Source organism: Mauremys mutica, chromosome 22 (assembly GCF_020497125.1).
Source record: "Mauremys mutica isolate MM-2020 ecotype Southern chromosome 22, ASM2049712v1, whole genome shotgun sequence".
Taxonomy (NCBI): domain Eukaryota; kingdom Metazoa; phylum Chordata; order Testudines; family Geoemydidae; genus Mauremys; species Mauremys mutica.
This window is the reverse complement of record NC_059093.1, coordinates 5,969,244-5,996,917: the sequence shown is the minus strand read 5'-3', so window position 1 is coordinate 5,996,917 and position 27,674 is coordinate 5,969,244. Positions and strand designations below refer to the sequence as shown.

Genomic DNA, 27,674 nt, shown 5'->3' with positions numbered 1-27,674 from the left:
GGCTGGTGCCAGGGGAGGGGGGGGAGAGGGGGCAGCTCTTGGGCGGGGGGCTGGGCTGGTGCCAGGGGGGGGGGGGGAGAGGGGGCAGCTCTTGGGCGGGGGGCTGGGCTAGTGCCAGGGAAGGGGGGAGAGGGGGCAGCTCTTGGGCGGGGGGCTGGGCTAGTGCCAGGGAAGGGGGAGAGGGGGCAGCTCTTGGGCAGGGGGGCTGGGCTAGTGCCAGGGAAGGGGGGAGAGGGGGCAGCTCTTGGGCAGGGGGGCTGGGCTGGTGCCGGGAGAAGGGGGGGAGAGGGGGCAGCGCTCGGGCAGGGGCACAGGGCTGGTGCTGGGGGAGCTCCTGCACCAGGGTGTTGGGCTGGTGCCATATGGGGGGGGTTCAGGGCTTGCTCCTGCATGGGGGGCCTGCTGGGGAGGTGGCAGCTGCAAATGGGGAAGGGCCTTTTGGAGGCTTCTGAAAAGCTGCCTGTGAAGGGGAAGCGCTTTGCACCTGCCCTTACCTGCTCCAGAGGCTGGGCCCAGCCAGGTCTGCTCCTGCTTTGCCTCCGGGACACCCACACTCACCTGTGCTCTTTGCAGTGATCTGGATGTTGGCTTCCTTTCCTCTGGCCTGAAGGAGATTGATTCTTCCAGGAGATCTGGTTGGGAAATGGATCTGACTTACTGTGACCTTCCTGACAAACTTTACTTTCCTGTCAATTTCTCACTTTGTTCAAAAAAGCAAAAACAAGGGGAATAAATGGTTTTCAAGGGTCTTTGGTTTTCCAATAAAAGCTTCTAGTTAATCACAAGTGTGTTGGATTTTTCTTTTGGGAGAGGGGTGGTTGGGGGTGGGAGAGAAACTTGTAGCAAAAGTACCAACTTGTCAGTGTGGTGATTCTCCCAGTGCTTAGGAGAGGGGTAGGCAACCTATGGCATGCATGCCAAAGGTGGTGAGTGAGCTGATTTTCAGTGGCACTCACACTGCCTGGGTCCTGGCCATGGGTCTGAGGGTTCTGCATTTTAATTTTAAATTAACCTTCTTAAACATTTTAAAAACCTTATTTACTTGACATCTAACAATAGTTTAGTTACATACTACAGACTTATTGAAAGACCTTTTAAACAGATTAAAATGTATTACTGGCATGTGAAACATTAAATCAGAGTAAATAAATGAAGATTTGGCACACAACTATTTAAAGGTTACTGCCCCTGGCTTAGGAGGTTCTGAATTGGAGGTTGTGGAGCTTGATTTAAAATCCCTCCCAGCTGCTTGGCTAGCCTCCCTGAGCACACTATGCCCCTGGTTCTCCAGCAAGGGTCAGGGAAGCCATGTTCTGAGACATTAAACTCTAGAGCAGATACACTCAGACTGCAGCTTGGAAGCTGCAAGTAGCTCTTTAATTTGTCTCCTACAGCTCTTTACAGCACCTATTAAAACCCTGATTTAGTTAACCACTCAGCATGCTTTTCCTGTATTAATTTACATTGAGCCATTCATGTTCTGAACATAGGAAAAAGTAAGGTTTTCCCATCAGATACTGTTGAATTATGGAGCTATAGTAAAAGGAAACAGTTAATTTATGTAAATGAGGCATGTTGGGGGTAATTGCTAATTTAGCTTCTGAACCCCTAAGGCCTGAGAATTGCTGCTCTAGAGCTAAAGTTTTGGGGCTACTGGTCTATGCTCAAAGTGAACAAGGCAGGTCCGCTTTACAGGCTGGTTGACAGCGGCCTCTCTTACCGCGCTGAGCTATGGGCGGAGGGGACGCCGGAGCAGTGGCGCGGGAGGGGCTTTCCAAGGGGTAGTTCAGTGCTGAGCCTGGGCCTGCGCCCAGGGACTCAGACCTCCACCAACGAGCCGGACGGGCTGACCCCGCGTTCCGCACGAGGCTGCCAGTAACTCGCTCTCCGCTGGGGTCGGAGTCAGCGCCGCTGCTGCCGGTATCTAAACAGCGGCAGAGCCCTCGAGCAAAGCGAGGTCCGGGCCCAGCCCCGAGCCGGTCTCCCGCTCCCGCCGGCTCCGGGGCGTCTCCCCCTGCGGGAGAGTCACCGGGGGACAGAACACGGCCAAGGGGCGGGGGGCGGCGCGCTCCAGCGCATCCCAGCCGGTCCCAGCTCCAGCGGCGTCGGGCGGCCGGCGGCCGAGGCCCGCGTTGCACCCGGCGGAGCCGCAGCTCACGGGAAGGGGCTGCGCCTCGGAGCAGAAACACGGGGCTTTGCTCCCCGCCCCCCGTTGCGGCAACACACACGCCCCGTGCGGGTGCGGTATAAAGGATCCAGCCCGGCCTCACCTTCAGCTCCTCCGGCCGGCACAAGCGCGCCAGAACCGCAGCCGGCAGCGAGGGGGACCCAGCGCGCGGCACCACGGGAAAGCGAGTCCGCCCGCCCCCTACTCCGGGACTCCAATTCGACACGAACGTGACTGAGGAGGCCCGGGCGGGACTACAACTCCCAGGGTGCATCACGTAGGCGGACCTACGAGCCGCGACGTGGGACAAACCTATTTAGAACGTTTTGCTCTTTCCCCGCCATTCTATTGGTCCGCAGCTGCCGAGAGAGTGAACGAGCCTCCCCGTCTGATTGGTCCGCTGCCGCGGGGCGGGGAATATAAACCGGGCCCCCAGAAATGCTGCCTTTCGGCCGGAGAGAGCCGGTGGCTGGCGCTAGGCCGCGCCGCGAAGGCGGTAAGTGGGGCGGACGGGGGAGCCGCCGGGGGGGAGAGAAGGGGCAGCGTTCGGGCTGGGTGAGGGGCTGGGGGGGGCGGGTCGCTGGGGCGCGGGGCTGGGGGGGGACGGGGCGTGTCGCTGGGACGCGGGGCAAGGGCGCGCGGCAGGGTCGGGGGGGGGTCGGGGTAGCTGGGGCTGGGGCGCGGGGCGGGGGGGGGTGGGGGGCGCTGGGGCTGGGGCGTGGGGCTGGGGAGGGGGGGTCGGGTCGCTGGGGCGCGGGGCGGGGGGGGGGCGGGTCGCTGGGGCGTGGGGCGGGGGGGGTCGGGTCGCTGGGGCTGGGACGCGGGGGGGGTCGGGGTCGCTGGGGCTGGGGCGCGGGGCGGGGGGGGGTCGGGGTCGGGTCTCTGGGGCTGGGGAGGTGGCAGCTGCCAAGGGGAAAGGCCCCTTTGGAGGGGTCTGAAAAGCTGCCTGTGAAGGGGGGGAAGCGCTTTGCACCTGCCCTTACCTGCTCCAGAGGCTGGGCCCAGCCAGGTCTGCTCCTGCTTTGCCTCCGGGACACCCACCCTCCCCTGTGCTCTTTGCAGTGACCTGGATGTTCGCTGCCTTTCCTCTCCCCTGGGGGTATTGGCTCTCCTGGGGGAGCTGGTTGGGAAATGGATCTGACTTGCTGTGTGACCTTCCAGACCAACTGTACTTTCCTGTCCATTTCTCACTTTGTTAGAAAAAGCAAAAAAAGGGGAATAAATGGTTTTCAAGGGTCTCTGGTTTTCCAATAAAAGCTTCCACTTAATCACAAGTGTTGGATTTTTCTTTTGGGGAAATGGGGGTGGGACAGAAGCTTGTAGCAAAACTTCAAACTTGCTATAGTGTGGGGCTTCTCTTGTTGCTTATGAGGTTCTGAGTTTGAGGTTTTGCAGCTTGATTTAAAATCCCTCCCAGCTGCTTGGCCAACCTCCCTGAGCATATGATCCCCCTGGTTCTCCAGCAAGGGTCAGGGAAGCCATGTTCTGAGATCAAACTCTAGAGCAGTGATACTCAGACTGCAGCTTGTAAGCAGCTCTTTGCAGCACCTGTTAAAACACTGATGCTTTTCCTATATTCATTTGCACAAACTCAGTGATGTTTCTATGTTTCCAGCACCTAAAGATTTCCCATGTCCTACTGTTTAAATATGAAGCTATAGTAAAAGAAACAATGAATTCACACTACTGAGGTATGTTTGGGTTAATGGTTGCTGATTTGGCTTCTGAACCACTGAGGTCTGAGTATTGTTGCTCTAGAGCTAAACTTTTGAGGCTATTGGTATGCCCTAAAAGTGAAGAATGCAGAGTTCTCCACAAGTAACTTTTACTTGCTTGTTGACCTCAGCCTCTCTAAGCGATGGCAATGAACTGAGCCATGTAGCTGATGGGACCCCAGAGCAGTGTAGCTTGAGGGACTTGTCAAGGAGTAGTGCCATGCTGAGCCAAGAGCGGAGGCCTGCTACCAGTAAATGGACCTTTCTAAAGAGTCAGACTGGACTACACCTAATTAAGTACAAGGCTGCAGGAGTTGGAAGCCTCAGGCTTGAACTAGGTTTGTGAGTTGCAGTAGATCTGATTTCTACAACCAATCTAAATGATGGGAGAGCCCTCTCCCAAAGTGATCTCCTACGGTAGCCAGTAACTGTTCTGTCTCCCGCCAGCTCTGGTGTTCCTGAAATTAAATGTCTGCTCTTCAGTGCAGAAACATTGTGGTTTGTTCCCTACCGTTGTGGTAGCACAAACACCCTGTTTGGGTGCAGAATAAATGATCCCAACACACACTCCTTGCCCCACCTTTTGCTCCTCCACCTAGTGGGAGAGCTGGGAGATCCAGATGCCCTGGGTGTCCTCCTCCAGCTGGCCTGAGTGTGCCAGCACTGCAGCCAACAGTGAAGGAGATGGGGGCAGCTGTGGGGATCCAGTGCCTGGTCACTGGCCACTTTCTCAACAGTGGCCCACTACTGTGTGGCATGATGGGTTTAAAAAGCTGGAGCTCCCCTTGCCTTTCCCCAGCACTGCTCAAATTCAGGTACTTCTCCAGCTTCTGACCCACAGTTGGGCCCTAACTGAGCTGACTCCTGCTGTGTAGCATCCAGAAACATATGAAAGGAAAAGGTTATTTTCATGTTTTGTCAGCAGAGGAGTTAAGACTCACATCTTTAGCTCATACCCAATCGATGTAACTTTCTGTTAAAATAATAGCTAATTGTTGTTCAGAAGGCTAATAGGTAAAGGCCCTTAGCAGCTATCAGAAACTGCTAATGGTAAGAATTCAGTATCTGCAGCAGCAACAAGTGCAACTTGGCTTAAAAAAAGGCCATGGGATGTAGCTGATTTCTACAGAGGAATTAGCTTCATCACATTGCAGTGCTACAAGTAGCAGCACATCCCTATAGTTTGCAGTTTTATGTGTGTGAAAATGCTAGCTGTTGGAGGGTGCTACCTACAGCAGCAAGAGGTCCAACTTTTGCTTAAAAAAAAACAACAAAATCTGATGTAGCTGATTCCTACAGATAGCAGTCTTACAGGCCAGTGGTGTGAGAAACTGCTGCCTGTAGGAATTGGCTTCCTCATATGGCAGTGCTACAGGTACTACATCCCTATGCTAACAAGTGGGGTTCTCCAGGGATCAGTTCTGGATGTTTCTTTTCAACATCTTTAATGATTGACATATAACAGCTTTCGAGTTGTACAAAGGAAGTAGCATCTGTCCCCAGAAGCTGTTTCTTACACTCTATAGGTATCACTGACTGCTGCAGCGAGCACATTTCTACACGCAGCAATTTCCCGTACGCTCTAGTGCAAGAAACTGCTCGCTGGAGACATTTGTTCCATCAGGCACCAGTTTAATACAACAGCAGCTTCGAACACTAGACAAGTCCCGGAAAGTGCTGCCGGTAGCACAGTCCTACGAGGAGCAGCGTCCTTCGCTACAGGGGCAGCCACGCGGACCCAGCGCCCGGTCACACCCCCGGCCACCTCCTCATCAGCGGGCCGACACCGCGCGGCACCACGGGAAAGTGAGTGAGCCCGTCCCCTACTGCGGGACTCCAATTCCCCCGAACGAGACAGAGGAGGCCCGGGCGGGACTACAACTCCCAGAGTGCACCACACAGGCGGGCCTACGAGCCGCGAAGTGGGACAAACCTATTTAGAACGTTTTGCTCTTTCCCCGCCATTCTATTGGTCCGCAGCCGCCGAGCGTGTGAACGAGCCCCCCGTCTGATTGGTCCGCTGCCGCGGGGCGGGGAATATAAACCGGGCCCCCGGAAGGGCTGCCTTTCGGCCGGGGGGAGCTGGGGGCTGGTGCTGGGCCGCGCCGCGAAGGCGGTAAGTGGGGCGGGCGGAGGGGCCCGGGCCGGGGCCGGCTGTGGCTGGAGCGGCCCGGGAGCTGCGGGCTTGGAGAAGGTGCACTGGGCTGGAGGCAGGGCCCAGGGTGCATTGGGGTGGGAGGGGGCTCGGGGGAAGGGGTGCACCAGGCTGGTGGCAGGGGCTCGGGGGGTGCACTGGGCCGGTAGGGGGCTCGGGGGGAGGGGTGCACCAGGCTGGCGGGGGGGAGCTTGGGGAGCACCAGGCTGGTGGCGGGGGCTCGGGGGGTGCACTGGGCTGGAGGCAGGGCCCAGGGTGCAGTGGGGTGGGAGGGGGGAGGGGTGCACCAGGCTGGCGGGGGGGAGCTGGGGGAGCACCAGGCTGGTGGCGGGGGCTCTGGGGGGGGGCACTGGGCTGGAGGCAGGGCCCAGGGTGCACTGGGCCGGTAGGGGGGGCTCGGGGGAAGGGGTGCACCAGGCTGGTGGTGGGGGCTCGGGGGGTGCACTGGGCCGGTAGGGGGCTCGGGGGGAGGGGTGCACTGGGCTGGTGTGGGTGGGAGCTCGGGGAGCACTAGGCTGGTGGTGGGGGGCTCGGAGGGGGATACTGGGCTGGAGGCAGGGCCCAGGGTGCATTGGGGTGGTAGGGGGCTCGGGGGGAGGGGTGCACTGGGCTGGCGGGGGGGGAGCTCAGGGAGCACTAGGCTGGTGGTGGGGGGCTCGGTGGGGGATACTGGGCTGGAGGCAGGGCTCAGGGTGCATTGGGGTGGTAAGGGGCTTGGGGGAGGGGTTGGGGGACATCCTCTTACTTTAGCACTAGCTGGGGAGCTGGCAGCTGTGAAGGGCCTTTTGAAAACCTGCCTGTGAAGGGGAAGTGCTTTGCACCTGCCCTTACCTGCTCCAGAGGCTGGGCCTAGCCAGGTGGTCTACTGCTTTGTATCAGACTCCCACACTCACCTGTCTTCTTTGCAGGAAGGGGCAGTGACCTGAATGTTTGCTTCCTTTCGTCTTGCCTGGAGGAGATGAGATCTCTGGGGGATCTTGCTGGGAAATGCATCTGAGTTACTGTGTGACCTTCTAGACAAACTTTCCTGTCAATTTCTCACTGTTAGAAAAAGCAAACAAGGGAAATAAATGGTTTTCAAAGGTCTCAGCTTTTTCCAATAAAAGCTTCCACTTAATCACAAGTGTGTTGGTTTTTTTTTTTGGGAAGGGGGGTGGGAGAGAAGCTTGTAGCAAAACTTGGAACTGTTAGGCCTAAATAGAAATTTAGCACAAAACCAGTTATGCCAACCTGACAGAAGTCAGGCTAACATGGGCTTCTGGGTAATCACCAAGTAAAAAAATACCAAAACCAGCATGTCTCACAAAGCACTGAAAAAATTAAAATAAGTGAGGGGCTGCATTCCTGGCAGAGTACCAGCTGTGCTGTGTTAAAAACAGTGTTTAAAAAAATAATAAAAAACCCCAGCTTCCCAATGTTCTTACTCATTCCCTGATTTAGTTTTCAGTTTGTTTTTAACTCCCCTACATTCCTAACTTTTGGTGCTTGTTAAAATATTAACAATCTAATACTGTAAACATAGGAAACTAGGTGTGTGTATATTAAAGGTGTCTAGTTTCCAGTTAAAAAAAGGGAGTGGGTTGCTCAAATGAATATATTATGATGTAATAAAACAATCTATATAAGCTGATACTAAAATGTAAAGGGGGGGCTAGTTCTCTTTAAAGACAAGCTGCTCTCTATTGATGTGTACACTTGTCAATAAAGAGCTTTTGATCTGACCTTGCTGGTGTTGCCTGTCTCTTTGCAGTCAAACAACAAACTTTGTTGTGGGGGCTAAAGTCCCTGACAGAACCTGCTGTAGTGGGGGTTCTCCCATTGCTTATGAGATTCTGAGTTGGAGGTTTTGGCATTGGATTTAAAATCCCTCAGTTGCTTGGCCAACCCTCCCTAAGAACACTATCCCCCTGGTTCTCCAGCAAGGCTCAGGGAAACCAGGTGCTGAGACCTCACCTGGTAGAGCAGCTGTAGTTTGATCACAGCTTGGAAGCTGCAAGTAGCTCTTTGCAGCACCAGTTAAAACACTGATTTAATTGACCACTCAATGGTCTTCCTATATTCATTTGCACAAAGCTATTGATGGGGCTGTAAATATAGAAAAACTAAAGATTTTCCCCTCCCATACTGTTTAAATATGAAGCTATAGTAAATGAAACAAGTTCACATCACTGGGGCTTTTTTGGGGCAATGATTGCTAATTTGGCTCCTGAACCACTGGGACCTGAGTATTGCTACTGTACAGCTAAGCCTTTGAGGCTCTTTGTATACTCTAAAACTGAAGGCTGGAGGATACTTTGCAGATAACCTGTACATGCTGGTTGACCTCAGCCTCTCACAGGGAGAGCAGAGAACTGAGCCATGGGCTGATAGGACCCCAGAGAAGGGGTGGGGGAGACTTGTCAAGTAGTAATAGATTGAGCAAAGAGCATGGGCCTTCTACCCTGCAAGGCCATCAGGAAGATAGGTGGCTGCTGGCTCCAGTAAATGGGCTTTCCCAAAGATTCAGACTGGACTACACCTAATTACATATGAGGCTGCAGGAGTTGGAAGCCTCAGGGTTGAACTATCTCAGTGTGCTAGCAGAAATCAGCTCTACTGCAATTATCTAAACAGCTGCAGAGCCCTTTACCAAAGTGATCTCCTAGGATAACCACTAGCTGTTCTCCCTCTCCCACCAGCTCTGGTGTAGCTAAAATTAAGTACCTGCTCTTCAGAGCAGAAACACTGTGGTGTGTCCCTTTCCATTGTGGCAACAACCAAACACCCTGTTTGGGTGCAGTATAAATGAATGTGTACCCACCTTCTGTATTTTTCATGTAAGTGGCAAAGCCTGTACTGTGCTCTCTCCTTTCTGCTTCCACAAAGCAACCAGCATCTAAGGAAACCACACTGCTAGCCTCTAAACTCAAAGGGCTGCTGCCCCATGCTTATTAACACAGCTGCAGAGAAAGATGCCTGAAGTTGGCTCAGCTAGGATTCAGGAGGGCCAGCTGCAAGAGGCCTGTACCTCAGTAATCCAAAACTATGACATCTTAGAGCCAAGGCCCATGTGAACTGCCAGCACTGGCCTGATCCTCTCTGCAGAACTTACTGAAAGGGAGAATAGGCCCTGCACCCTTATGGTAAAGGTAGAAATATAGCTAACATTCCCCCTTCTTCAGACTGACTTCTCTCTGGGAGGTGAAGCAACACAGCTGTGGAGGAAAAGATTGCATTATAACCTGCTGCTGTCCTCATCTGCTCTCACACACACACACACACCAGGAGCTAATCCATCAACCAGTGTGAAATAATGTGATGACCATTCCCAGTTAATTTGTTCCTTTCATCTTCTACCATAACTTCAGTGGAGGTTCTTGTAGTAATAATTAGCCCTTCTAAGCCTGTGATTCTATACCTGGATGCAGAAAAGGGCTGATAAACTGACTTTCAAAAGTAGTGAGACCTAGCAAGTCTTTAACCTGCATTTTATCTGCTCCCCCACACTTCTATCAGTAAAGCAATAATATGCAGCTGGTGGGAGTGTATTTTTCAGGTGGAGTGGGAGCTGAATGGGGGATTAGCTAAAGAGACACAGCTGACCACTGCCTAGACTCTGCACAGATTGTAGCTGTATCACAGACTGGCAATTCTTTTCCTGCAGACTTGAGTACAATTAAATACTAGAAACAGCTCAAAGGAAACCTGGGATCAGGGAGTGGTAATGGGGGTTCTTTTTGGCTGATTAAATAATATTTGAGCTAATCACAACAAGGAACATATGACTGAGATAATACCCTTGGCACTCTCTCATTTTATAAAATAGCAGCAAAGGAAACAGATTAACCCACTTTCTATGCTCTGTTATGCAACTGCAGAGAACTCTTATGAGAACAGCTGTCAGTTTTCCTCCTCTGCATTTCTGCTTTTGCAAAGGATGCAGGAGAGGTATAGCCTTAATCTGGTCTGGACAGCTGCCTGTGACCTTGCTGCATTTACCAGACTGAGGCTTTGGCTACACTTGCATTTCAAAGCGCTGCTGTGGCAGCGCTTTGAAGCGCTAAGTGTAGTCAAAGCGCCAGCGCTGGGAGAAAACTCTCCCAGCGCTGTCCGTACTCCACCTCCCTGTGGGGAATAACGGACAGCGCTGGGAGCACTGCTCCCAGCGCTGGGGCTTTGACTACACTGGCACTTTGTAGCACCACAATTTGCAGCGCTGCAGAGGGTGTGTTTTCACACCCTGCTGCAGCGCTGCAAATTTGTAAGTGTAGCCAAGCCCTGAGTGTGCAGAGATGCCAAGTATCTCTGACAGTACAAGCAGTAGCCAGAAAGCCCAGCTGCTTTGCGTTCCCACACTGCTTGGATGGGTAACACACCAGTCTTAATGCTGCAGTCAGCCAATTTCTCACTTGCTTTGGTCATGTAAGATTTTATCAGCAGGTATCTTTATTGTCTCCCCTGAACTTTCATGAAATAACTGGTAGGAGATCATCTCCCATCCCTGTATTCTAGCACCATGATCACCCCCAGCTGAAGAACAGTCTACAGGCCCAACTGCAAAGAAATAGTGAGGTTCTTGCAGACAAAGTTGGGCATCTGATGGCCTTCACTGTTGGCTTTATACATTTGGCCTGAACAACCAGATTGTTCTTACACAAGATGAAAAGTATAACCTCCTTCCCACTGATAAGATAAGATCAAGGACCTGCAGAGGCTGGTGGCAGATGGAAGGGGCAATACAGATAAATTTGCTCCTTTTTAATTCACTGGAGGGGGGAAATCCTGTTGCTATTAATAGATGGAGGGAAATGCTTGAAGATATTTCCAGTGGGTCTTGGAGGTTGGGAATTGGGGTTGCACACAGAGTTGATCACAAGCAAATTTGCAATGCTGGTGAAAAGTGTCAGATGGTCGTGCTGGAGCCTAACAGGTTCTGGTTATTCCTAGAATGCTGCACCCTGCACAGCAGCTACAGCCTTGCTTCCCATTCTCAGCCCCCTGTAGACTGAGCAGGAACCCCCGACATACGCAAACACTGACATGCACAGTGCCTAGACACACACACAAAACGCTGCTCTCTAGGGGTTTCTCTCTCACCAGAGAAGTTCAAGGGCGCTCTGAGTTTCATCAGTGCGATGTCATAGTCGTGACTCCTGTCGTCATAGTGGGGGTGGTGGATGATTTTCTCCACCACCACATGGGCCTGCTGTGGGACTGAGACGTGGGCGATAATCCCGGCAAAGACCAGCCAGCTGGAGACCTGTGGCCACCTGTAACTGAGCAGAGACATGGCCCACCTGTTCCTCCAGGGCTGCAGCATTGCTGGGGCGGCCAATTCCCCAGTCCCATCCCTGCTGAGGGAACAGCCAGGCTCGGCACTAGGCCTCCAGCTGTGCCGTTCCCAGACTCACTTGTGCACGCAGTGAGCGGCCGTGACGATCCAGTCGTGCGCCACCACGGAGCCTCCGCACACGTGTCTGGAGTTGAGGTACAGGCTGACCTGCCACGGCCAGCGTCCCAACGGGGCGTCGCTTCCCCCCACGATCCGGGCTGCCCTGGAGCGCAGGCCGCACTCTGCAAAGGGGGAGTAACGTGAACCCGGTGCCCCCAAACACCACCTGAGAGTGGGGGAGGGATGGGCAGCAAAGGGTGTCTGAGAAACCTGTCCCTCTCCAGGAGCTGCGGAGCTTTGCCTTGGGGACGAAGGGAGAGAGGGAAGGTCTTTGAGCACCAAGCCTGGGGGAGACGAGCAGGAGAACAAAGAGGCAGGAACGAAAGGGAAAGCAGGCAGCAGAGAGGGAAGCAGCTGACAGGAGTCATTCCCCAGGTGTGCTGCCTCCGGGCTGTGAGCCCCTGCTCTGCCCAAGTCCCTGGCTCACCCCCCACAGGACATCAGGGATTCGGGGTGGCCCCAGCTTTCTCCCTTTCTTTTGCCACCTGTGCTGTTCCCCATGTGAAATAAGAGAGAGAAACCCACTCTAACCCTTTGTGTGTGCTCCGAGCTAGTTCCAGGACCTCTGCCTGCCCATCCAGTCACCTAAACGAAGTCTCCTCCCCCAGCCAGCACCACTAAACCAGAGTGGAGAGGGAGCAAGAGAGAACAGCGAGGGATGCAGGAGTCCCACCTCTCCACCTGGGCCTTCTCTGGGCTTGCCGCTTGCCCGGCCATAGCCCTGGGCCTCAGGGGGAGTTCCGGGCCACAGCTGCCTTCCCTGACAAGAAGGGGCTGCCGAGACCATTAGGGTGTAGATACTGCGGGAGGACGGGGGCACTGATTGCACGTGCTGTTAATTACACAGTAGCTGTGCCATATGGACAGGAGGGATTGGGGAGCTGACAGTCATGTCACTGCTGCCGCTGCAAGCAGACCCCAGCTATGAAATCACACGGACAAAGGGGCTGCTCCGGGGACTTGAAAACCACCCTTTTTTTCTTGCCACTCAGCTGGCTGGGAAGCTAAATCTTCCTCCCACCCAGACCAGCTGGTTTGTGCTGCCTTGTTACTGCAGGGTCGCTCAAGAGGGCTGGAGCTGCCTCGCTGAGTAACGCTGCTGCTCGCAGACCACCCAACACTGGGGCTGCTGGATGGGTGAAGAACGACACAGGCTTTGCAAACGAACACCAGGACCATGCTGAGCACAGGGCGCTCGGAGTCTAGCCGACCTGGGGCTTGTGCTAATGAACAGAGGGTCTATAATAGCACCGAGAATGCAAGAGACCCCAGTGGAATATGAGGACAGGGGAAAGCACTTACCGGAGCACTTCAGAGCCACAATTCGCCCTGAAGCACAGCTGCTCCTGCACAAGAATAAAATCAGGGTTTGAAATAAAGCTCTCCCAGAACTCTGCAGCCAGGAAACACAGAGATGGCCCATCACGGGGTTCTATGGCAGCTCCCCTAGGAATGGCGCCCGGCCAGATGCACCCAGGATGCCCAGAAAGTGGATTCTGATAGGAATTATCATCACGCCCACAGAAGGCTTTTCTCCTTTGCAAACACGAGCTGGTGCAGGGCAGAAAGCTCACATGTGCAATGACCCAGGTTGTGTTGCTGCGGCAGCAAAGCAGAGTTGTTCTAAGAGGGCTAGTGGGCCTGCCTGAAGGTCGGGAAGTCAGCTACCCTGTTGGCACTGAGGGTATCTCTGCTCTGCAATCAGAGGTGTGATTGCAGCATGTGTAGACATACCCCAGTGCCCAGCTCAGGTACCATTAGCCGTGAAACACAGACTGTCTGGGACCCAGGGTCATTATTCTGGTGGCTAGGCTGTGCTGAAGTCCGCGCTGCCAAAGCTTTGCCGCTATAGGTACTCGCACTAGCTAGATCGAAGCTAGCTCGGATATGCCCACACGTGCTGAGTGCAGTGCAGACATCCCCACTGCGTAAGCATCAAGCTGGCTTAAGTCCTATTTTAGCGTGACCATCCCAGCAGTTGTGGCTCCTGCCCGTGCAGTCGCTGTGCTATTTGTGTTCCCATTTGGCATCATTTAGTTGCCAGCTCAGATATTCTCCCTCCTTCCATGTTTGCTGATCAGAGTCAATGCCAGCCCTGCAGAGCCTGGCAGTCACCTCCAGAAACATGGAGACTTTTTCTCAGACAATATAGCAGTGAAGGGACCTTCTGTTCAGTCCCCCCAATGCCGGTCCTGCTCTCCCCAGCTCCGTCACCCACCTGACCTGCCACACGTCTTCAATGCTGCTCTTCTGGTTGGGCACAATCTGAACCAACTCTTGCGTATCGTTCACCTTGACATCTGTCAGGTTCACTCCTTTGTGGTGGGCGAGTCTGCAGAAGCAACAGCAAATGTCATCACCTAAACACAGAGAGAGATCTGAGAGCTCACCCACATGACAGCGTTCTTATGGTCACTTCCTTCCTCTCTTCTGCATAGAACCATTGTACTCTAGTTTATACATGCTAATTCTGGCCACATGCTCACAAGAGATGAAAGGGTTAAATATAATAGCCATCACCCACTGGGAGGACTAAACCTTTACCCTGCCACGTTTCATGGAATCACAGTGCTTAACCAGGAGGGCTACCAAGTACAGACACACAAAAACAGGCTTCCACGCGCACAACTTGAGTTCCAGTTTTGTCTCTCTCATTTACCAGGGGCAATGCCCTGTCTGGAACTGTACAGCACACAGGGACATCTAGTGGCTAAATAATAATACTGCAAATGAACATCCCCCAGCCCTTAATTTACACTCAACTCCAAAATCAGGAAATAGGTTTGCTTGCATCACTAAAGTATCTTTTCAGATGCTACCATCCCTTTGCTAGCCTTGCAATGTCGACGGCGTGTGAGTACAACAGGAGAAAGTAACAATACCGTGTCCTTCGCTGACACCTTCCAAGTGAGGATCTCAAAACACGCTCCAAACATGAACCAGTTCACCCTCACCTGGGAAACAGGTGACTATTATGATCCTTGTTTGAAAGATGGGGGAAATGAGGCACAGAGAATAGAGGTCACAAGGGAGTAGAGGAGATACAGTTAGAACCCAGGAGTCCTGCTTCTCATTTATGCCAGAAAACCATCCTCCTCATCTCTATGGTGATGTTCAGGGGAAATGCACAGCCACAGAACAGCAGTGGAGAGGAGAACAGTGACATGATATCTGGGAGTGACTCTATAGACAGGAATGATATAAGGGCTTAACCCAACTTCCAGGGAAGCCGATGGAAAGATAATCCCACAGTCCATGATTCTGTGAGGTTGGGAAGCTGCTATGAAAGTCTCGGGAAATAAAACCCAAGCTACAGGACATCTAGCGTGAATCAAACAATGCAGATTGTTTTTTACCCCACAGGACATTTTTTCATTTAAAACAATATATCAGGTGAAAAAAATTTAAATTTGCAGTGAAAATTCCAACCCCCAAATGGTTTGATTTGGGAGTTTCCTCCCTTTTCCAGTGGCAAAATAGAAAAAGGGTGAGAAATGGGACTAGCACAATGGGACCCCATTCTCAGCTGAATCTAGGCCCCAAATAAATATCAGTAACTCTACGGTCCCTGGCTCCCAGTCCTGTGCTCTGATCACATTACTTCTGCAATATCTTCATCAAAATGGCAAATCAAAGACCTGTACCTGAGACTGGCCGACTAGGTCTATGCTGAGAGGAGCATCACTTACTGGAGGTATCCCAGCTGCCTACAGATCAGAGTCCCCAGGGAGAGATTCCACCGCTGGTGACATGCCAGGAGCCAGCCGGGCCTGCCTTCCACCTGCACTTCCAACAAGAAGTTTCCCGTGTTTATTCTGAAAGATACTAAAACCATTTTATTAAAAACGTCCTGCAAGTTTCCTTGCGACCAGCTCTTTGCAAAGGCTGAAGCTAAACACAGTAAAGTCCCAGTGACTAAGGAGGGATGAACCCATCCCCAAATCTGGCTCTGCAGAGTGCCCCAGAAAACCTTTGGGCCTATTGCAAACCACTCCTGGACCTTTCCATGTGTTCCCCGGGCTCAGGGGGTGGCACTGCTGGGTACTGGCAAAGCATTCTGGGTAGTGCTGTGCAGAGGGCTCTAGCAAGCTTCCCCTTTGCTTCAGAATCACTCCAGTGTCACAAAAGCAAAGAACTTTGGGGACTGGGTTTAAAGGCAGAAGCTGAGCAGGGCGTGTTTGAGTGAAAGAAAAGCTGCAAAATGAGTTAGAGGCTGAATCCGAGACACTTACTGCTCACATAGCACTTCCCAGTCAGAGATCCCTAAGCACTTTAAATAGCACCATTAACACTATCCCCATTGCAGAGGCAGGCCCAGCTTGGTGTCACAGAGCGATCGTGGTAGAGGCAAGCGTGGAACCTGCTGCCTGTCCTACACCCTGTCCAATGAACCACACAGTCTCCTGCATTCAACAAGCAATTAGTATCTCAGGGACTTGATTAAAACTCCATTGCTGTACAGTGGTGACTTTGTGAGACGCCCCATCCCAAGGGCTAGCTTCCCGTGGGATTAACACAGTGGGTGTGAGGGTCGGAAAAGGGGGAACCAGGGGAGAACAGGAAGTGAGACATGTTTGGAGCACTGGTGCCCCTGCGCTGAACACCCGGCGCGTAAGAGGTTGTTGTCACCTCGCCTGTGCTTGCAAGAGGGGAACCCCCCCAGCCGCATGGGGCCCAGACACACTGATCTGTGGCGACCTCAGGAGATGGGTGCGGAGGCTAACGCTGAGCCCCAGACAGCAGGAGGTGCGGGAAAGTCATTTACGCCATCCTTGGCGTCGCTGCTGAATTTGAACCACAGCTCACAATCTGCTCAGCCCCCACTTTAGGGGGGGTCAGTAAGGAGCAGTCCAGCTCCCTGCTCCTCTGCTCAGAACAGAGACAGAGCTCCCCCTCCTCTCCCTGGCTTGGGTAAACAGCACTTCCCCCCACCCCACCCCACCTCCACACGGCTCCTCCGCCTCCTGCTTCGCTCCCCTTTAACCACTGGGCTCAGCTGTCAAGTTGCCACTGTGATGCCACAGCCCCCGAGATTGGACCAGTCCACCCTGAGCTCGTACTGGGACCACCTGGTGCATCCCTGCTTCTCAGCCGAGCTGAACGATGTCCTGCAGGATGAGGGTCCCACTGAGGCCCCCCTGGCCAGGCTGGGCATCCCCAACATCACGGAGGAGGGAACGAGTGCCGAGTTCCAGAACCAGATCGGAGTCTGAGCTCCTCCCCAACACAGAGTGACAGGAGACACCCCAGGGCAGTCACTTGTCTGCCCCAAGGACGAGTGCTGCTGCTTGGCATCCGGACACGTCCCTGGTGCAAGCGGGGGGAGAGGCAAGGGGAAAGGTGCACTGCTGCTCTCCGGCCAACCTGAACGAGCATCGACGTCCTCCCCAGTGAGCTCTGCGGTGGAGCCATTGTGCTCTCCCTCCAATAGGGCAGTTGATGCTGCCTTCCTATGGAGGAGGCGGTGGGGTTAGAGACCCCTGTAGCTCCCTACTCCAGGCTGGGGTAGGGGACCAGGGAAACGTGGAACAAGGGCTTGGGCCACACGGCCAGGAGGCTGATCAGCCATTGACTGTTATGTGGAGGAAATGTCACTTTGCCTGTGAGTATAAGGTGCTGCCCCGGGGTAGGTCATAAGCCACAGGGATCCAACTGGAGACCTCTAGGTCTTACGGCCTGTGCTAAATGACCAGCTCTGCTAGCTCAAGGGCTGTACTATTGGGTTATCCGGGAGAGGGGGCGGGCGGAAGCCCGCCCCATGCTAACGGATCCCCCCCCCAGCCTAAGGGGAGGATCCACAGGGCCACGGAAACCCACTAAGTGCGGGGGACAACTAATAAAAGAACAGGGACAGGAGTGAGGTCAAAGGGTCATAAGGAGGGAGCCTGATGGGGACACCGAGCAGAGAACCCCGGACAACGCCCACTGCTCCTCGAAGGCGTCAAGGGAGCCAGCGGACGCCGCCAGCTCAAGGGCTGTAGCAGAGAGTGACATAGCCCCACTGTGTAGTGTGGGTCACACGACACCAGAATTAACAATCCCACCTTCAGTCACCCCAGGGATGCCTCCATCTATTAATAGCAACAGGATTTCCACCCTCCTTCCTGTATTGCTCCTTCCATCTGCTACCAGCCTCAGCAGGTCCTTGATTTTACGGTATATTATCAGTGGGAAGGAGGTTATGTTTTTCATCTTGTTTAACAACAATCTGGCTATTCAGGCCAAATGTATAAAGCTGCTATTTCATAACGTGAGAGATTGCTAGGGGAATTATCTCAGTCATGTCTTCCTTGTTGTGATTAACTCAAATATTCCTACTCACTGATCCCAGGTTTACTTTGAGCTGTTTCTAATATTTGATTGTACTGAATTCTACAGGAAAAGAATTGCCAGTCTGTGATACAGCTACAATCTGTGCAGAGTCTAGGCAGTGGTCAGCTGTCTCTCTTTAGCTAATCATCCATTCGGCTCCCACTGCCCCTGAAAAATACACTCCCACCAGCTGCGTATTATTGCTTTATTGATAGAAGTGTGGGGGAGCAGATAAAATTCAGGTTATAGACAGTTTATCAGCCCTTTTCTGCATCCAGGTATAGAATCCCAGGCTTAAAAGGGCTAATTATTACTATAAGCACCTCCACTGTAGTTATGGAAGGAGAAGACAAACGGCACAAACTAACTGGGAATGGTCATCACATTATTGCACACTGGTTAATAGATTAGCTCCTGTTGTGTGTGTGAGCAGGGGAGGACAGCAGCAGGTTATAATGCAATCTTTTCTTCCAGAGCTATGCTGCTTCACCTCCCCGAGAGAAGTCAGTCAGAAAAAGGGGGAATGTTAGCTATATTTCTACCTTTACCATAAGGGTGCACCTTTCAGTATCTTCTGCAGTGAGGACCAGGCCAGTGCTGGCAGTTCACATGGGTCTTAGCTCTAAGCGGTCATAGTTTTGGATTACTGAGGTACAGGCCTCTTGGAGCTGGCCCCCCTGAGTCCTAGTCAAGCCACCCTCAGGAATCTTTCTCCACAGCTGTGTTAATCATGTGGCAACAGCCCTTTAAGTTTAGAGGCTAGCAGTGTAGTTTCTTTAGATGGTGGTGACTTTGTGCAAGCAGAAAGGAGAGAGCACAGTACAGGCTTAGCCACTTACAAGAAAAATCCAGAAGGTGGGTACACATTATTTATACTGCAGCCAAAACAGGGTGTCTGGTTGTTGCCACAGCAGTAGGGGACAAACCACAAAGTTTCTGCTTTGAAGAGCAGGTACTTAATTTTAGCTATACCAGGCACACCAGAGCTGGTGGGAGAGGGAGAACAGCTAGTTACTATCCTAGGAGATCACTTTGGTAGAGAACTCTGCAGCTGTTTATATAGTTGCAGTAGATCTGATTTCTACTACCACACACAGTTAGTTCCACTCTGAGGCTTCCCACTCCTGCAGCATCATACTTAATTAGGTGTAGTCCAGTCTGACTCTTTGGGAAGGTCCATTTACTAGAGCAAGCAGCCACCTATTTTCCTGATGGCCTTGCAGGGTAGCAGGCCCATGCTCTTTGCTCAATCTATTACTACTTGACAAGTCCCTCAAGCTACACTGCTCTAGCAAGTCTCCCTTACCCCCTCTCTGGGGTCCCATCAGCCCATAGCTCAGTTCTCCGCTCTCCCTGTGAGAGGCTGAGATCAGCCAGAATGTACTGGTTACCTGCAGAGAATCCTGCATCCTTCACTTTTAGGGAACACCCATAGCATCAAGGGCTTGGCTCTTGAGCAGCAATACCCAGACCTCAGTGGTTCAGGAGCCAAATTAGCAGTTACCCCAAACATGCCCCAGTGGTGTGAATCAATTGTTTCATTTACTATAAATTCATCTTTAAACAGTAGGACATGGGAAATCTTTAGTTTTTCTATGTTCACAGCATCAATGGCTGTGTGCAAACTATAGGAAAAGCATCCTGAGTGATTAATTAAATCAGTGTTTTAATAGGTGCTGCAAAGAGCTACTTGCAGCTTCCAAGCTGCAGTCTGAGTATATCTGCTCTAGAGTTTGATGTCTCAGAACATGGCTTCCCTGACCCTTGCTGGAGAATCAGGGGGATCGTGTGCTCAGGGAGGCTGGCCAAGCAGCTGGGAGGGATTTTAAATCAAGCTCCAAAACCTCCAACTCAGAACCTCAAAAGGAATGGGAGAACCCCCCCACTATAGCAGGTTGGAAGTTTTGCTACAAGCTTCTCTCCCTCCCCCACCCCATATCTCCCAAAAAGAAAAAGTCAACACACTTGTGATTAAGGGGAAGCTTTTATTGGAAAGCCGAAGACCCTTGAAAACCATTTATTCCCCTTTGTTGGAAAAAGCAAAAACAAGTGAGAAACTGACCAGAAAGTGAAGTTTGTCTGGAAGGTGGGCGACCAGACAGCAAGTGTGAAAAATCAGGACAGGGGGTGGGGGGTAATAGGAGCCTATGTAAGAAAAAGCCCCAAATATTGGGACTGTCCCTATCAAATCAGGACACGTGGTCACCCTACGGGAAGGTCACACATAGGGTGACCAGACAGCAAATGTGAAAAATCGGGACAGAGGTGGGGGGTAATAGGAGCCTATATAAGAAAAAGACCCCAAAATCAGGACTGTCCCTATAAAATCGGGACATCTGGTCACACTAGTCACACGGTAGGTCAGATCCATTTCCCCACCAGTTCCCCTAGGAGAGCCAATACCCCCAGGCCAGAGGAAAGGCAGCGAACATCCAGGTCACTGCAAAGAGCACAGGGGAGGGTGGGTGTCCCGGAGGCAAAGCAGGCGCAGGCCTGGCTGGGCCCAGCCTCTGGAGCAGGTACGGGCAGGTGCAAAGCGCTTCCCCCCTTCACAGGCAGCTTTTCAGAAGACTCCAAAGGGGCCTTTCCCCTTTGCAGCCGCCACCTCCCCAGCAGGCCCCCGCCCGGCTCCCCCGCCCCGCAGCCCCCGGGCCGCTTCGCCGCTCCAGCCACAGCCGGCCCGGGCCCGGGCCCCTCCCCCGTCCGCCCCACTTACCGCCTGTGCGGCGCGGCCCAGCGCCAGCCCCCGGCCGAGAGGCAGCACTTCCGGGAGCCCGGTTTATATTCCCCGCCCCGCGGCAGCGGACCAATCAGACGGGGTGCTCGTTCACTCGCTCGGCGGCTTCGGACCAATAGAATGGCGGGGAAAGAGCGAAACGTTCTAAATAGGTTTGTCCCACGTCGCGGCTCGTAGGCCCGTCCTGCGTGGTGCACTCTGGGAGTTGTAGTCCCGCCCGGGCCTCCTCAGTCACGTTCGTGGGAGTTGGAGTCCCGGAGCAAGGGGCGGGCGGACTCGCTTTCCCGTGGTGTCGGGCCGCTGATGAGGAGGTGGCCGGGGGTCTGTGACAGGTGTACTGTAGGATACTGCTCTGCTTAGGCATGTGCTGCTTACGGTGTACTGAGCCTGCTCAGTTCATCTGCTGAAGCCCCTGCCCTTCCCTCTGCCCTTATACCCGTTCCATTCCGCCGACTGCTTTGGACAGGGGTTAAACCGTGGCACAGGAGGCGAAGCGGAGCAGGGGCTGCCCAGGGCCGGCAACTGACTAGTCTGGGGGGGTCAAGCAGCTGGAGGCAGGATTAGAAGAGAGGGAAAGGGCAACATCAGGACAGCAGGGAGAAGAGCAGGAATTAAACTCATGGTGATGCCATGGCAGAGGGCAAAACCCAGCCCAGGCAGGGGCACAGTTACCCCAACACCTGTGTTTGCAAAAATGGTGGGGGGGGGGGAAGAGGGGCTTTTTTATTTCTCATCTAACTGACAGCACCTCTCCTCATCAGCTTCCCAGGGTTGGGTTCTTAAAGGCCTGGGCATCCCAGTGCCTAGTCACTGCAGCTCCTCTGTCTGATCTAACCTACTGAGGCAATGTCTACACTCCAAAGTTCAAAGCACTGGCCCAGCTGTCCATGCTCCTAGTAATCCACCTTGACAACCGAATTAGCTACAAGCAGTGGAAGCCGAGCCTGTCCACACTAGAAGTTTAAACCATTTAAACTTGCTACACTCGCACTGTGGGTGTGATATTTTTCACAACCCCGACCCAGCAAGTTAGAGCCCTTTAATTTGCCTGTCAATCCCTGAGATTTATAGACTCCTAGACTTTAAGGTCAGAAGGGACCATTACGATCATCTAGTGTGACCTCCTGCACAATGCAGGCCACACAACCTCACCCATCCACTTCTATAACAAACCCCTAACCTATATCTGAGTTATTAAAGTCCTCAAATTGTGATTTGAAGACCTCAAGTTGCAGAGAATCCTCCAGCAAGCGACCCATGCCCCAGGCTGCAGAGGAAGGCCAAAAACCTCCAGGGACTCTGCCAATCTGCCCTGGAGGAAAATTCCTTCCCAAACCCAAATATGGCTATCAGTTAAACCCTGAGCATGTGGGCAAGACTCACCAGTCAGCACCCAGGAAAGAATTCTCTGTAGTAACTCAGATCCCACCCCATCTAACATCCCATCACAGGTCACTGGGCATACTTACCTGCTGATAATCAAAGATCAATTGCCAAATTAATTGCCAAAATTAGGCTATCCCATCATACCATCTCCTCCATAAACTTATCAAGCTTAGGTCTTAAAGCCAGATATGTCTTTTGCACATGCTACTTCAGGTACAAGATGCCTTTCAGATGTATTGTCACAGCCCTTCCTCCCCCCTCCAAATGTATCAGCTTGGGAAAATATTAATGATAAAGTATTCATTATGTTGCCGGCTCAAAGAGCCCGAGGCGGAGCAACAGCAGGGTTCGTTGCCCGGTGTGCGTCGCACTAATTATCACACCAGGGTGGAGAAGCAAAACCAGGTTTATTTGAGCCCAAAGAAAGGTGCCAGGGAGAAAAGCATTCTCAAATCCTGCACGCCCACTTACAGGCGGGGTCCCAACATTTATACCCCCCTTGTTTGTGTAAGCCTTTTGTTCGGTTTTCCCCCTCACCCCTCCCTTCCCAGCAGCAGCTACATTAGGCATTACATTTCAGCGTGTTAGAAGAGGTTCTCATCCACAAGCTTATCTGTTGGCCTTCACAGAACAAACGCATACAGATTTTCCTTCCCCCTCTCCCCCTCCTCCCCGCCGCTTCTGCTAATAGCCAATCTACTGATCCTAAGGGACTGATCTAGTTCTTTGTTCAACCCCTTCCTATATATCTCAAAATATAATGAACACATCTACAACCCTAAGATACCTTTACAACCACAAGAATTCTAAAATCATGAGTTATACACCCTTGAGTAAAGAAACTTTAATAAGTATATGATATTTTGTGTGTGCCTCTTTGTTCCTGAGTCTGTAGGGTGCAGGAAGGCCAGTTCCTACGCCTTGAACCTAAACACCTGAATGAACCTTAGTCTACCCTCATGCTCCCAAACATTTAATATACCTAAGGCCGTACATACAGTTTAAGTGTGGGTTAACTCAAGTTATGTCACAATAGAGTCACTACAGTTACTATAGAAGCAGAAAAGAATCCTGTGGCACCTTATAGACTAACAGACGTTTTGCAGCATGAGCTTTCGTGGGTGAATACCCACTTCTTCAGATGCAAGTGGTGTCACTTGTGTGCATGCCTCCTGGACTCCTTGCCTCAGCAGTCAGGGTACTCACCCAAAGCACTTGTATAGATTCAGAATGAGGTGAACCATGAATAGAAATCCCACTGTCCACCCACTGTATTTTGGGAAGCTTTGGTTTGGCAGTGTATGCTGGGTACCAAACAGGTCAAACGGGTGGTTAGGGCCATGGGATGAAACTTCTTATAATTCATTGTTAACCATCCACTGAACTAAGTTAATGAGATAACAGCAGGGTTTTGCAAAATGGAGTAAGCATTTTAAAATGGGGTTTTAGTTACAATATGGAATCTTATTAAAACAAGTGTAAAGAACAATTTAAAATGCTGGAAGGCAAAGAGGAGATACAATGTTAGAACAGTGAAGTTTGGAGTGTTCATCTGATACAAAATAAAATCAATAGTAAGAAAAGAAAATTTCATTCTTCTGCTCTATATTGACCCACAAATGACCCTTCAATCCAGAGGTATTGAATGAGTCACACTTTATGTAATCGTCTCAAGGCTATATAATTTTTTTGAAACAATTTGAGCTGGTGGTTTCAGCATCCAACAGAACCTTCCACACATTACAATTAGCATTAAACTTATCAGAATAAAGAAAAGAGTAATTGAGGCCCATCCTTTAAGAATATCATACCAATGATGCATAATAATTTGTTCTGCTTGTGCAGATACTCTATATTTCAGATCCCCCATGTAAAATAGCCAAATTGCATGTCTGAACCCGGGCCTCTGTGTTTTCAGTCAGTTGGATAATTTGGTTGTTTTTCTCCATTAGTTTGTACAGACTTGTCCAATTGACCCACAAAGAAAAGTTAAAGTTTAAAATATTACTGGTATCCAGTGGGTTAGTTCTTTTAACCTATTACTTCCTAACTCATGAGGATAAAGTGGGAGTTTTTAACAGTTATATTACACATACATTGCTCTACTGGTGGTTCTTACCACAAAAGCTCCTCTAATCCAATGGCAGTGTAGTGAGGTGGAGAGACTCACCAGCGCAGCACCTCCTGCTGGTTGGCTCAGGAATTAGCTCTCAAGTATACAGAGCACTTCCCACTGGCCAGCGTCTCACCTGCCCCTGGCACCTGTGTCCCTGCCAGACTCCCGTGCCCTTTACCTTGAGGGAGCTGCCCCCGCAGTAACCCCTTACTCTGGGTTTCCCCTCCCAGGGGAACCCCCAACCCTCTAAACCCACCTTGCCTCAGTGACTACCACCAGTCATCAAGCACCCGCTCACTGGGGCAGCCTGCGGTGTAATGGCCACTCATCTTTGGCAAGGGGTTAAGACCTGCTGCCATTGTAGCTGATTCCTACAGATAGTCTCACATACCAAAGGTGTGAGAAACTGCTCCCTGTAGGAATTAGCTTCATCACATTGCAGTAAGTACATCCCTATCATTTGCAGTTTCATACATGAGAGAAAATGCTCCCTGTAGGACTGTGCTACCCACAGCAGTGAGAGGCCCAACTTTGCTAAAACAGGTATTTCAAGCAGTCTCACCTGTAAAACCAACCTGATAGCTTTCTTTAACAGTGTAAAAAGCCTACAAGCAGCAGATGTGGTACATCTTGCCTTTAGATACCCTCTCCCATGACCTTACCATAAACAAACTATGGAAATGAAATCTAGATGGGCATAACAAGTGGGGTTCTCCAGGGATCAGTTCTGGATATGTTTCTATTCAAAATCTTGATGAGATATGGCATAGGATTGAGATAATGGCACAGAAATATAAGTTTTCAAGCATGTACAAATAAAGTAGCATCTTTTTACAGAGGCTGTTTCTTACAATCTATACGTATCACTAACTGCTACAGATAGCACATTCCTACATGTAGCAATTTCACACACACTATACAGCAAGAAACTGCTATCAGGTAGCAGTTTAATACAATAGCAGCTTCTTACAATCTATAAGTATTATAAAGTCCTACAAGGCACAGTATCCTACACTACACTGGGTGCTGGGTCCCCATGGCTGCCCCTTCCCCCTCGTTGGTAGCTGCGGGGCTGGCCCACTCAGGCCAGCTGGAGGAGGATTTGGATACCCAGATGGCCTGGCTCTCCCACCACATGAAGGAGCTGAAGATTGAGCTGGGGGGTGATCCTTTATACTGCACCCAAACAGGATGTGTTGCCACAATGGTAAGGGACAAATCACAGTGTTTCTGCTCTGAAGAGCAGGCACTTAATTCTAGCTACACCAGAAACATCAGAGCTGGGAGAGGGAGAACAGCTAGTGGTTATCCTAGGAGATCACTTTGGTAGAGGGCTCTGCAGCTGTTTAGATAGTTGCAGTAGAGCCAATTTCTACTACCACACAGAGTTAGTTCAATCCTGAGGCTTCCAACTCCTGCAGCCTCATATGTAATTAGGTGTAGTCCAGTTTGTATCTTTGGGAAAGTCCATTTACTGGAGCTCCCTATCTTCCTGAAGGCCTTGCAAGGTAGCAAGCCCATGCTCTTTGCTCAACAATCTACTACTACTAGACAAGTCTCCTCCACCCCTTCTCTGGTGTCCCATCAGCCCATGGCTCAGTTCTCTGCTCTCCCTATGAAAGGCTGAGGTCAACCAGCATGTAAAGGTTACATGTGGAGAATCCTGCATTCTTCACTTTCAGGGTATACCAAGAGCCTTAAAAGTCTAGCTCTAGAGCAGCAATACTCAGACCTCAGTGGTTCAGAAACCAAATTAGCAACCATTACCCTACACATGCCCCAGTGGTGGCATTCATTGTTTCATTTACTATATAAATTCATATTTAAACAGTATGACATGGGAAATCTTTAGTTTTTATATGTTCACAGCAACATCAATGGCTTTGTGAAAATTAATATAGGAAAAGCATCCTGAGTGATTAATTAAATCAGTGTTTTAAATAGGTGCTGCAAAGAGCTACTTGCAGCTTCCAAGCTGCAGTCTGAGTATATCTGCTCTAGAGTTTGATGTCTCAGAACATGGCTTCCCTGACCCTTGCTGGAGAACCAGCAGGATAGTGTGCTCAAGGAGGTTGGACAAGCAGCTGGGAGGAATTTTAAATCAAGCTCCAAGACCTCCATTGCTTATGAGCTTTTGGGTTGGGAGAACCACCACACTGTCACAGGTTGGAAGTTTTGCTACAAGCTTCTCTCCCACCCCTCTCCCCAAAAGAAAAATCCAACACTTGTGATTAAGTGGAAGCTTTTATTGGAAAACCAAAGACCCTTGAAAACCATTTATTCCCCTTGTTTTTGCTTTTTCGACTAAAGTGAGAAATTGACAGGAAAGTAAAGTTGGTCTGGAAGGTCACACGGTAGGTCAGATCCATTTCCCAACCAGTTCCCCCGGGGGAGCCAATCCCCTCCGGGCCAGAGGAAAGGAAGCGAACATCCAGGTCACTGCAAAGAGCACAGGGGAGGGTGGGTGTCCCGGAGGCAAAGCAGGCGCAGACCTGGCTGGGCCCAGCCTCTGGAGCAGGTACGGGCAGGTGCAAAGCGCTTCCCCCCCTTCACAGGCAGCTTTTCAGAAGACTCCAAAGGCCCTTTCCCCTTTGCAGCTGCCACCAGCCCCGCGCCTCGGCCCTGCCCGAGCGAGAGAGAGAGAGACACCCCCCGCCACCAGCCCCTCGCCCCTGCCCGAGCCCCGCCATCCTTCTCCCGAACCCCCGGGCTGCTCCGCCGCTCCAGCCACAGCCGGCCCGGGCCCCTCCCCCGTCCGCCCCACTTACCGCCTTCGCGGCGCGGCCCAGCGCCAGCCCCCAGCTCCCCTTAGCCGAAAGGCAACATTTCTGGGGGCCCGGTTTATATTCCCCGCCCCGCGGCAGCGGACCAATCAGACTGGGGGCTCGTTCACTCGCTCGGCGGCTGCGGACCAATAGAATGGCGGGGAAAGAGCAAAACGTTCTAAATAGGTTTGTCCCACGTCGCGGCTCGTAGGCCCGCCCTGCGTGGTGCACTCTGGGAGTTGTAGTCCCGCCCGGGCCTCCTCAGTCACGTTCGTGGGAATTGGAGTCCCGGAGCAAGGGGCGGGCGGACTCGCTTTCCCGTGGTGCCGCGCGGTGGCGGGTGGCTGATGAGGAGGTGGCCGGGGGTGTGACCGGGCGCTGGGTCCCCATGGCTGCCTCGTGCCCCTCGCTGGTGGCTGCGGTGCTGGCGCACTCGGGCCGGCTGGAGAAGGAGGATCTGGGGGTGGGGCCCGGGGGGTGATCGGGGGGCTGGGGGTGGGGCGGGTCTATGGGGGCAGGGGGGGACCCGAGGAGGGATCCAGGGGCTCTGGCTGCATTACTGTTCATTCCTGGGCTGCGGTACTGCACCCCGGGGCATCAGTGGAGCAGTGCAGAGGAGGAACCTTCCACGGGGCCCAGGACCCTTCTGCGAGCTGTCTGCAAGCCCCAGCTTCTGCTCCTTGAGCACCTTCTGGCAGCATCTCCCCCGGGGAAGAAGGGGCCCCACCCAGCATGGTTCAGTTCTCCCCCTGCTGCAACACGGCTGCCCAAACAGGAGGGAGGAAGAGCCCCGGGGAAGGTCCTGTACGGCATTTGGCCCACATTCACAAAGGTATTTTGCTGCTTAACTCCCATTTATTCAAACACCTTTGAAGAGCTGGTGCTGTGTC

At 52.2% G+C, this 27,674-nt stretch overlaps 2 protein-coding genes across 2 annotated transcripts in view; one reads left to right on the top strand and one right to left on the bottom strand.

Annotated features, from left to right (window-relative positions):
- The window catches only part of LOC123354755 (transmembrane protease serine 5-like), a 57,606-nt gene extending 31,108 nt beyond the window's left edge, over positions 1-26,498 (top strand). The window contains exon 6 of the mRNA XM_044996937.1: positions 26,330-26,498. The gene's annotated coding sequence lies outside the window, so the exon portion shown is untranslated. The remainder of the gene's footprint in view (positions 1-26,329) is intronic.
- Positions 8,636-15,303, bottom strand: LOC123354607 (transmembrane protease serine 5-like). The gene is made up of 6 exons (XM_044996723.1): positions 15,158-15,303; positions 13,687-13,800; positions 12,771-12,814; positions 11,428-11,590; positions 11,114-11,292; positions 8,636-9,231 (listed from the first exon to the last, which is right to left on the bottom strand). Exons 1-6 carry the CDS (start codon positions 15,301-15,303, stop codon positions 9,155-9,157), a joined length of 723 nt encoding a protein of 240 aa, XP_044852658.1. The 3' UTR covers positions 8,636-9,154.
- Positions 26,499-27,674: the final 1,176 nt, after the last annotated feature.

Bases quoted from the DNA above. Each gene is read 5' to 3' on its own strand.
- LOC123354607 (XM_044996723.1), bottom strand. From the start codon at position 15,303: ATGGTTTTAGTATCTTTCAGAATAAACACGGGAAACTTCTTGTTGGAA. The intron at 12,815-13,686 runs GTGGGTGACGGA...ATTCTTGTGCAG, and splicing joins GAAGACGTGTGGCAGGTCAG to GAGCAGCTGTGCTTCAGGGC. The intron at 9,232-11,113 runs GTGAGAGAGAAA...TTTCCTCCACAG, and splicing joins AGCGCCCTTGAACTTCTCTG to CTGTGTTGCTTCACCTCCCA.